Source organism: Rhodamnia argentea, chromosome 4, assembly GCF_020921035.1.
Source record: "Rhodamnia argentea isolate NSW1041297 chromosome 4, ASM2092103v1, whole genome shotgun sequence".
NCBI classification, from domain to species: domain Eukaryota; kingdom Viridiplantae; phylum Streptophyta; class Magnoliopsida; order Myrtales; family Myrtaceae; genus Rhodamnia; species Rhodamnia argentea.
The window spans coordinates 7,128,294-7,139,342 of record NC_063153.1 but is presented as its reverse complement, the minus strand read 5'-3'; the positions used below and the strand labels follow the sequence as shown (position 1 = coordinate 7,139,342).

The window sequence follows — 11,049 nt, the reverse complement described above, 5'->3', positions numbered from 1 at the left end:
GTCTGCACCATGGCCGAGAAGTTGAGAAAATATTTAGCAACGGATTCTGTGCCAATTCCCCTGTACTTGAAAAAGATATTGCTTGAAGACAAGGACAAGTTTGAAACAAGGAGAGCCCGTGGACCCTTCACGAAAAGAGGCGAATGGACGCTTGACACTCACGAGTCTGCGCATAAGCTCAAATGGAGTATCGAGATGACATTTGATGGAAGCATCATCATATGGCACATTGCAACCCACATCTGTTACTACTCGTGCCACGAAAAATCAGACCATAAGGAGGCGAGCAAGCTGAGATCAGATTACATGATGTTCCTTCTGGTACGACAGCGCAAAGTACTCTCTTTGACCACGGTTGAGATCACTTACGATCACTCCTACACGAATCTCACGACGTTCCTCAAGGAAGGACGCGTCCTGGAAGATTTATCTGGGCCCAACCCTCTGCAGGAAAGTCACTCAGAGCAGAGCCTCGAGAATGTATTCGGCGAAGGTTGGAATGTCCTTGAGGAGGTGCGAACACTTGCGAGTGAGCTGGAAGGTACTGAAAACTCATGGGACGTCATCAGCAGCGTCTGGGTTGAGATGCTATGTTTCGCGGCCTACAATTGCCGGCAATACCACCACATGAAGCTGCTGAGGCGAGGCGGAGAAATCATCACTCACGTGTGGCTCCTCCTTTCACACAAGACAGACAAGTTCAAGAACATGAAAGATATTGTTGAGAACCTAGAGATCGAATCAGCATGATGGCATGTTGCCATTGCATGCGGAAACAGACCGTTTACATATCTCAGTGACCTTCTTTCATTTCGCTTTTCCCTTTATCCGTTCTCTCTTCTGAATCGATTTCATGTAATCTGGTTAAGCATTTGCTGATGTTCCTGACTTCTCAGAACATGTCTGATTAAATTCTAGACACAAGATATTGTATCAACATTCGGATTGTTTATATTCTTTGACCAAGTCGAGACTCAATCTTCAGACAAGTGAGAAACAGAGTTACAAGATGATGTTGGAATATTATCCTACCTCACAGTAAGACCAAATGGGTCGCCGGCCGCCGTAGAAATGCCATTATCAAATCAATTTCTGTTTCAGGAAAAAAAAAATTGTGTCGTTATAAACATGTCTGCTCAGAAACTCTTCAAGGAAATAAAAATAGAAAAATATATTTATGGCAAAAAATAGAGCCTAGAAAGAGAATGGTTGCCATGGCCAAGCATTATAGCAGAGGTTGCGTGGCTCTGCCCACTGATGCTGAGGTTTACTATAGAGCTCCTGGGGCCATGGCCGAGCTATGTAACAGAGCTTGCGAGCTCAGCCATGGCGACTGCCCCGACTACCATCATTGCTCTCATTGGGCATGTATTATACAAGGCAGCAGTGTAGAGAAATTCATTAGGATTCATTGTTTCTGCTCGTCTCAGAGGTGGACATCAAAACTGTGACGCATGTCGGTCTATCTTCTTGCCCGCTATTAGGTTGATCGGAACACTCTTGAGAAAGAACTCTCATATTTTCGTATTCATAGCTAAAGCTGATCATGAGATGGTTCCGAATAGCGCAAATCATTGGTAAAGCCGATCATTTTGGTATCAATAAGCGTCTTCTCCAATAATCATGTCTCCATTTGTCGGACTATTATCGGCCAAACCACAACACAACACGTTAAAGGAATGTCGAATCACTTATTGCTTGTAAAAGACCTCTGGCGGCTTGAGGGCGCTGCACCTGCAACCCCCGCCAGGACGTCTCCCCCAACCCCACCCGCTCATCGTGGAGCGCTATCCACATGCCTTCCTATCAATGGGGAGTATGAACCACACCCCAACACTTTCTTCCAAACATTTTATCGTATCAGCAGTGTGCGGCTTAGTGATCATAACCATCTTCCTTTTGGGATTGCAAACAAGTTGATGATATTCATTCTCAACCAGATTGCATTGTTGCTTTTTCCCGAACTCGAACGCACCATTTTGCGTGGCACTTATGAACATACATTGATGGATATAGCGCCATTTTCTTTCCACGACGAAAGCAAGGCCTATTTTTCTTCACAGGACCTGCAAAAAGACATATCTGTCTGAAAAGTTCACATTTAGTGAAACCCAAACTCACACAGGTTGTTCTCATGTCTAACAATGACAGATGCAAATCCAATGAGGCCTAGGGCCATGAATTTTTGTTTTTTGTCTTTATCTTTTTTGTTATCCTGAGGCTATTCAAAGGCCCGTAAAACACCCTGCGAGCCCCATGACAGTTAAGTCCAATCAATTACCCTGAGCTGGTTGACGTGAGTCAAACACTAAGAAATTCAACACAGGAGAGCAAGAATGTGGGAGAAGATCCAAATTCAAAGAGGAGAGAAACCAGGAAAAGAAATTTTGCACGGAGCAGAAGTTGTAACAGTTAAATGCCATAATCAGATCATTAAAGACCTGATCAGATCCTAATCTCTCTAGTACGTCCATCCTGCAAGAGAAGAATTGCCCTGTTGATGCTCCATCAATGTGAAAAAGTGAAGAACCAGCCAGTTGGTGGCCTCGGAGGGGGACCAAAAAAAAAAAAAAAAAAAAGAGGAAGAGCGAATGATGAACTGCAAAAAGTGAAGGAAAGTTGCAAGCGCCAAGCAAGCATAAACACTTTCTTATCCTCGTAATCACGTGTTACATGTATAATATGACCAACATTATCAAAGTCTTGGATAATTTATTCATTAATCGACATAACAAGTGCTTGAGTTGGTCTCTACTGTAAGAAAGGAATGTTTCTGGGCGTGGAAAAATGGAAGGACAAGAATAAATATCTGAGGCTCTCTCGATCGGTTGCTTCTGGGTTGCGAAACTCCCAGGGTTTCTGCAGTTGCGGGGAAGAGGATGCCGGTCGCATTCGAGCTAGAGGCGGAAGTGGAAAGGTCCGTCCCCAACACCTCTCCCTCTTTCTTTCCGGTTTTCATTTGCACACTTTGATCGCGTCTTAATTTTATTTTACTTGCTAGTTTTGATCTAGTATGCATTGGCCGTGTTATAACCTTCTCAAAATACAGTATAATCTTTTGTCCCTCAAATGGTTAAGTCCAATCAATTATCCTAAGCAGGTTGACGTGAGTCACACCTAGTTAATAGGATTCGAACAGGAGACTTCAAACTTTGTTATCTTGAGATACATCAATGTCCCGACCAATTAGGCCAACCCTAAAGTTGTAAAGCCATGAATTTACTTCTCCATAGATGGATATGAGCAATAATTAGTTGCTTCTAGTACTTCCTAAGCAGCACTCATCTATTGGTGTTTTATGGTTGATTAAGACTCTCTCTCTCCCTCTCTCCTTGCTCCTTGTTGCTTCTTCTCGAAAGCTGCCGTGGCGTGAGCGTTGTAACAGAGGTCGCGTGGCCCTAGCCGCTAATGCTGAGCTCTACTATAGAGCTCCTGGGGCCATGGCCGCGACGGCCGAGCTCTGTAACAGAGCTCGCAAAGCCAAGCCGACTGCCCTGGCTGCCATCATCACTCACGTTATGGATGTATCATACCAGTCAGCAGTTCAGATAAATTCACTAGGACTCATTGTTTCTGCTCGTCATGGACGCGGATATTAAAATGGCCGATCACATGTCGTCAGTCTACCTGCCTGCTTGGCGGCTATTAGGTTGAACAGCATGCTAAGAGAAACAAGTCTCATATTTTTATTTTATTTTTGTTTCCTTTTCTTTTATGGGAAAGCGCTGCCCTCGCTGGCGGTGGCCGCCATCGCCCATCAGTGAGATCGGCCACAGGCGAGAAGAAAAATAAGAAAAGAAAAGGAAAAATTACACAAAAAAAAAAAAAATCTGGAAACTTTTTTAAAAAATGTAAAAATCATCTACTTCAACGCTAGCCATGCCACATAAGGTCCGGCGTCCAATTTCGGCCAAATTTGGTCGGAAGGCCTGCATTGAGAAGTTGGTAAAAGACTAAATTAGCTAAATTGAAAAGTTTAGAATTAAATTATTCGGTATAATAGGTTTAGGACTTTTTGAAATAATTTCTGTCTTCAGCATAGTGAGAATAGAAACGCAGGCAACTCTCTCAATCGAATTTTTCCAGGATTATAAGTTCTATCATATTTCTGTAGCCGTAACACATTTATCAAATCCATGGCCGCGCTCAGGATTCCTGGAATTCTCCTTATCCTAAATTGGGAGATCTTACCAAACTAGTCGTCTAGGTAAATATTAAGGAAGCAACAGATTTTAAACTATTTCCTAAATGAAAAACATGTGTAATGTGATGCCTCAATGACATGCAAATATGTGTACGGAGTGAGGTGCTACACCACCGTATAAACAGGCGAGAGGTCATTCCATAGCAGTAAATTACCTGGTGTCGACGAAAATTGCAGCAAGTATTAGTTCAATGATAGGAATTGGCACGTTCCTGCATATGTTACAGCTACTGAGCGAAATTGTTCAGCGTGGGATTGTCTTTTGTCAGCTTGAAAAGAAGGATCTTAGAGTCCGAGTTCAGGGCTTGAGGATCACTTACCGTCTTATTATCCCTCCTCATCGGGGTTTTTTTCACAAAGACTTGCCGTGGCGATGATCAACGGAACGAGCACAAACGGAGGGCACAGCACAACGTACAGCTCTGCGGTGCGTCCAGGATGCGATCACCAAGGATGGGCGTTGGGGATGATGTGTCTCTGGAAGAACTGGAGCATCCAACTTTTTGTACTTGTTGGCTTGGTTTTGCAGATGGTTCTTGCTGTACTTGGAAGCCGCAGAAAAATCTCGTGTGCCAAGACACTCCAATTCGTTATCTGGGCATCTTATTCGCTCACCCCTTACATCTTGACGCTCGCGCTCAGCAAGCTCACGACCGTCAGCCTCAACAAGTCCGATGAAGCGTTCGATACCGAACTAAAAGCACTGTTGGCGCCTTTAACTCTACTGCTGCTAGGGAATCCAGATAGCATCACCGCATATTCAGTGGAAGACAGCAGGGTTGGCGTGAGGAGTGCAATGAACCTTGTCATCACATTCTCTTTCGTGGTCTGGATCCTCGGGCGATGTTGGAAGGCCTCCATCCGGATGAAACTATTCTTTCCGATGTTTGTTGCTGGTATAATCAAGTGTGGAGAAACATTTTGGGCATTCTATTCCGTGTACGACGAGAACACAAACATGAGAAAAGAGGATTTCGATGACGAAATGGTGATATCCTTTGAATTGATGACTAAGGGCGTTCCCCGTCTGGATGTTTTCTTGACGGCTTACAATCGATTTAATCGTTTAAAGCCTCACCTTGTGAACTGGTTGAAGTACCCTTTCTTCATGTTGTATCCTAGTATGTTGATCAGCGAATACAGTCCTGACGATATATTCTTGATAATCGATATGGAACTTGAGTTCATGTATGATGTCCTCTACACTAAGGCTCCAGTTCTTTACACCAAGCGAGGGATCATGCTCCGCCTCATCAGTTATTTCAGTTTGCTGCTGACCTTTGGTGGATTCATGGGGCTGTTCTTCGACAAACTCTTGAGAGATCCGTACGTCATCTACATGTTTGGGCTGCTGATTGGAGTGGTGCTTCTGGAAACTTATCAGTTGTTGAAGCTGTTCTATTCGGATTTGGTGATTATAAAGAATAGTAACCGCCTTGGCAATCCAATGGTCTTGAAGTTTCTGAAATTTCTCGCTAATCGATCTCTGAAGAAGAAAAAGTGGTCTAACAGAATTCAGCAATTTAACTTTCTGGATTTCTGCCAATTCGAAAAATGGCCCTGGTTCTTTAGAATCCTCAAAGTCTGTGGCATGGCTGAGAAGTTCAGGAAATATTTAGCACTAAATTCCGTGGCAATTCCCATGTACTTGAAAGAAATATTGCTTGAAGACATGAAAAAGTTCGAAAGAAAGAGACGCGGTCTTCCCTTCATGAAAAGAGGCGAATGGACACTCGGCATTCACGAGTCTCTGGATAAGCTCGTATGGAGTATCAATATGACATTTGATAGAAGCATCATCATATGGCACATTGCAACCCAAGTCTGTTACAACTCGTGCCACGAAGAATCAGACCGTAAGGAGGCAAGCAAACTGATATCAGATTACATGATGTTCCTTCTGGTACAACATCGTCAAATACTCTCTTTGACCACGGTCGAGATCACTTACCAGCAGGCCTACAGGAATCTCAAGAAGTTCTTATATCAGACCTCGAAAGAGAATGTCCCGAAAGTTCTATTGGGGCCGGAACCTTCGCAAGAAAGTGGCTCCCTCGTGCTCGCAGTAGAGTGCCCCATAAGGCAGAACCAGAATGTCCTCAAGGAAGTGCGAAAACTCGCAAGAGAGCTGAAAGATAACAAAGACACATGGGAGCTCATCAGCAGTGTTTGGGTTGAGATGCTATGTTTTGCGGCGTACAATTGCCAGCAAAAGCACCACCTGAAGCTGCTGAGGCAGGGCGGAGATATCATCACTCACGTTTGGCTCCTCCTTTCTCACTCGACGGACCGGTTCAACACCTCGACGTACGTGGATCAAACCATTCCGATCCAATAGAGATGACGGCATGCTGTTACTGCATATGAAACTACTTGTTTACAGATCTTATTTTCTGCTCGGATCGGAACATAGAAATCGGGCAGAGATGATGGCATGTTGCTCTTGCATATGAAACTAATTTATTTACAGAACTTATTATCTCCTCAAGTTATGCGTTGTATCCCACCAGATATGGTGTACTCTATCATTGATTTTCTCTTCCTTCCGCTTGTCTCTTTTATCCGTTCTCTCTTCTGCGTGAATGCAGATCCATTTCCTGTAATCTGGATAACCAGATACCTGGACTTATTCCTCATTGTCGCCCGTAAAGCTTATTCTTCTTCTTCTTCTTCTTCTTCTTCTTCTTCTTGTTTACATATCTATCCCTTCTTCTGCATTTTCTTTTCATCAATTGGTTTATGTCTACAAAAGGAACTCCATAGTTTAGGAAAGAAACAGAGCTGTACAAAACAATGTTGGAATGTTATCCTGCCTGGTTTCCAGCAAGAACCAATAAAATGGTCTTTAGCTTACTCCAACAATCTTATAGAAATTACATATAGAGCAAGTCCAATGAATTCTAGGGCCATGATTTCTCTTTTTTTCTTTTTCTTCTTTTTTAGGTTCACAAGTGTGAAGAAACGCCCTGTAAGGCCATGAACACCCTCTCTCTCTCTCTCTCTCTCTCTCTCTCTCTCTCTCTCTCTCTCTCTCTCTCTCTCTCTCTCTCCTTGTTCCTACATCTTCGTCTTCAAATTTTCTTAATGTTTTCTCTACTTCTTCTTCTCTAATGTTGCCCTAGCCAAGTTTGTAGCAGAGCTCGCGGTGCCCTAGACACTAATGCTGAGCTCTACAATAGAACTCCTGGGGCCATGGCCGAGCTCTGTAACAGAACTCGTGAGGGCCAAGGCGACTGCCGCGGCTGCCATGATCACTCTAATATGCATTGTATCATACCATGCATTGTAGCTAAGTTCATTAGGATTCATTATTTCTGCTCTTCTTAGATGTGGACATCAAAATTGCCAATATATGTCGTCAATCTACTTGCCTGCTATCAGGTTGATTGGAATACATTAGAGAAACAATTTTCATATTTTCATATTCATAGCTAAAGCTGATCATAAGATGGTTTCAGTTTCATATTACTGGCCAAACCACAGCGCAGAACGTTAAAGGAATGTCGAATCACGGGATAAGTACACCATGAGTGTCATAATTTGTGTACGGCGTTCACTTGAATGCCATAATTTTCAAAAATCGTTCACTTGAGTGCCACGTCAAAGCAAAATGGTTCACTTAAGTGCTACAACAACTTTTCCGGCGTGCAACGTTAGCTTTCCAATGTGCCACATCATCTTTCCGGCAAGTCACATCAGCTTTCCGGCTGTCACGTCGCCTTTTCCGACTTCCACGTCAACATGGCACTCAAGTGAACGATTTTTTAAAGTTATGGCACTTAAGTGAACGTTTTGAAAGTTATGGCACTCAAGTGAACGCCGTACAAAAGTTATGGCACTTTTAGTATACTTTTCCCGTCGAATCACTCAAAGCGTGCCGGCTTGGACCAGAATTTATGATAACAATGTCGAGAGGCAAGTAGGCGACTATTAACTTTGAAAACGTAAAAGGGAAGAGAGAAGAAAATTGTATTCTAATAATAATGGATTACATCAATATGTATAGCTCACTACTAATGAAAAAGACTAAAATATCCTTACTTACAAATAAACCCAATACTTAACATTTCGACACTCCCCCTCAAGTTGGTACATAAACATCAAAAAGCCCCAACTTGTTACACAAAGTAATCACTTTACTACCCCGCAATGACTTAGTAAAAAGATCAGCAAGTTAATCTTCGGTCCGTGTATATTGAAATGTTATTTTCTTGTTTTGAATCTTTTCTCGCACAGAATGGCAATCTACTTCAATATGCTTCGTGCGCTCATGAAAGATTGGATTTGAAGTAATATGCATAACGGATTGGTTATCACAACACGGAACCGAGAGAGTTAAGGATGGCATGTTGAGTTCGGATAACAACATCCTCAACCAAAGCAACTTGCTAGTCACATGAGCCATGGCCCGCTATTCCGCTTCTGCACTCGATCGAGACACAACTTGTTGCTTTTTACTTTTCCAACTCACAAGATTGCCTCTTAAGAGCACACAATAACTAGAAATTGATCTCCTATCAATAGGACACCCAGCCCAATTAGCATCAGAGTAACCAATGACACTAAGATGTCCATGATTCTTGAATAGAAGCCCTTTACCAAGTGCTCCCTTCAAGTACTTAACAACATGAAGTACTGCTTCCCAATGTGTATTGCAAAGAGGACTCATAAATTGACTAACCACGCTAACAGTAAAGGAAATATCTGGTCGAGTGACGGTTAAATAGTTGAGCTTACCCACTAACCTCTGATACTTACTCTTATCATGAAGTAAGTCGCCATGCTCTGCATCAAGCTTTACATTAGTATCCATTGGAGTATCGACAGGCTTCGCTCCGAGAAAACCAATCTTCCTCGGAATATCCAAAACATATTTTCGTTGTGATAATGAGATACCATCACGTGAGTAGGCCACCTCAATGCTCAAGAAATACCGTAGAGAACCCATAACTTTTGTACTGAATTATGTCAGTAAAAACTATTTCAACTTTTGTATACCCACAAAATCACTACCAGTGATGATAATATCGTCCGCATATACAACTAGGAGCACACACCCTCTAGGAGAAGTGGAGCTAAACATAGAATAGTCCACGGTACAACGCTGCAAATCAAACCAAATAACTCCATCACCGAAACGGCCAAACCAGGCACAAGGAGACTGTTTCAAATCATATAATGTCTTGCACAAGCGACAAACACTAGTAGACTCCCCCCGAGCAACAAATCCCGAGCGTTGCTCCATATATGCCTCCTCTGTCAAGTCTCCATGAAGCAAGGCATTCTTAACATCTAGCTTATGGAGAGTCTAGCCATATCGAATAGCAAGAGAGATGAAAACACGAACGGAAAGTATTTTTGCGATAGGAGAGAATGTATCATCAGAATCAATTCCATAGGTCTAGGTGTAACCTTTGGCAACTAAACACTCCTTCGGACGTTTGACAGACCAATCCAATCGAAACTTCACCGTGAAAACCCAACGACACCCCATAACTTGTTTGCCATTAGGTAACAATGTAAGCTGCCATGTCCCATTATCCTATAGCGCCCGCATTTCATCCTCCATACCCCACCGCCAACCTGGATGGGTAAGAGCCTCTACAATAATACTTGGCACGGACACAACGGATAAAGAAGCAACAAACGAGGAATGTGTAGGAGAAAAATAATTGTAGAATAAAAACTGAGAAAGAAGGTGACAAGTATGTGTACGACAAAACAAACCATTGTAGGGAGCAAATTAGGAATTGGGTTGACCAATACAAGAATGCTAACTTTTGCGCAATGCAATGGGAATACTAGTAGTAGAATCGGGCTCAGAAGAAACTGGCGAATCAGAGACCGGGGCATGAGTTGGTGGAGAAACATGCATGTCCAATGTGGGCGGCGACCGTACTATCTCACGTTGAACAGATCGGCGTCGTTGATAGGTCCAATCGAAAAACTAAAAATCGGGCAATTGCCCGGGTACCCCCATTAAGGGGACAAGCGGCGGTGGAGCCGTGGCCGAGGACAAAGTATTTTCAAAGGGATTACCGGTTGGTCGGTAGATGAGTAAAATAACTGGTCCTCGAAAAAGGTCACATCTATCGAGACATACAACCGCCGACTAACCGGACTATAACACTTATACCCTTTTTGAGTTCAAGAGTACCCAATAAAACACACATTTGTTCGCCCGTGGATCGAGCTTATCATGACTAGGACTAAGACAATGCACAAAACAAACACACCCAAACACACGGAGTGGTAAAGAAAAAAGTGGACTCGTAGGATGGAGAGTAGAAAACGGTATGCCCCCACGAAGTATAGCAGATGGTAGACGATTTATAAGATAGCATGCCCCCAGAACATTTTGGGGAGGTTCATATGAAAAAGTAGACAACGAGCAACATCCAAGAAATGACGATTTTTCCATTCCGCCACCCCATTCTGCTGAGGGGTATAGGAACCAGATATCCGATGCAGAACCCCATGAGCTATAAGAAATGATTGAAAACCAAAGGAAGTAGCCATATATTCTTTGGCATTATCGAACATGAGACATTTAACATAAACATGATATTGATTGAAAATCTCAAAGTAAAACATACGGAAACAGGAAAAGAATTCGGTTCGATCTTTTATTAAAGGGTTAATACCACAAAAAATTTCAAACTAGTACACCCGTGACAAATTTACCCCAAACTATTTTTTTAACCACAAAAAATCTGAAACTAGTACACTTATGATAATTTTACCCCAAACTGGTACATCCGTAATAAATTTACCATTCGTTAGTTTTCGTTAAATCTAACTATTAAAGTGCTAAGTTGTATGACACATGGCAATTGGCGGGTGTA

At 42.7% G+C, this 11,049-nt stretch overlaps 1 protein-coding gene across 1 annotated transcript; it reads left to right on the top strand.

Moving 5' to 3' along the window:
• Positions 1–4,577: 4,577 nt before the first annotated feature.
• LOC115736065 lies at positions 4,578–6,542 on the top strand. The gene has a single exon (XM_030667573.1). It carries the CDS (start codon positions 4,578–4,580, stop codon positions 6,540–6,542), a length of 1,965 nt encoding a protein of 654 aa, XP_030523433.1.
• The last annotated feature ends 4,507 nt before the right edge of the window (positions 6,543–11,049 follow it).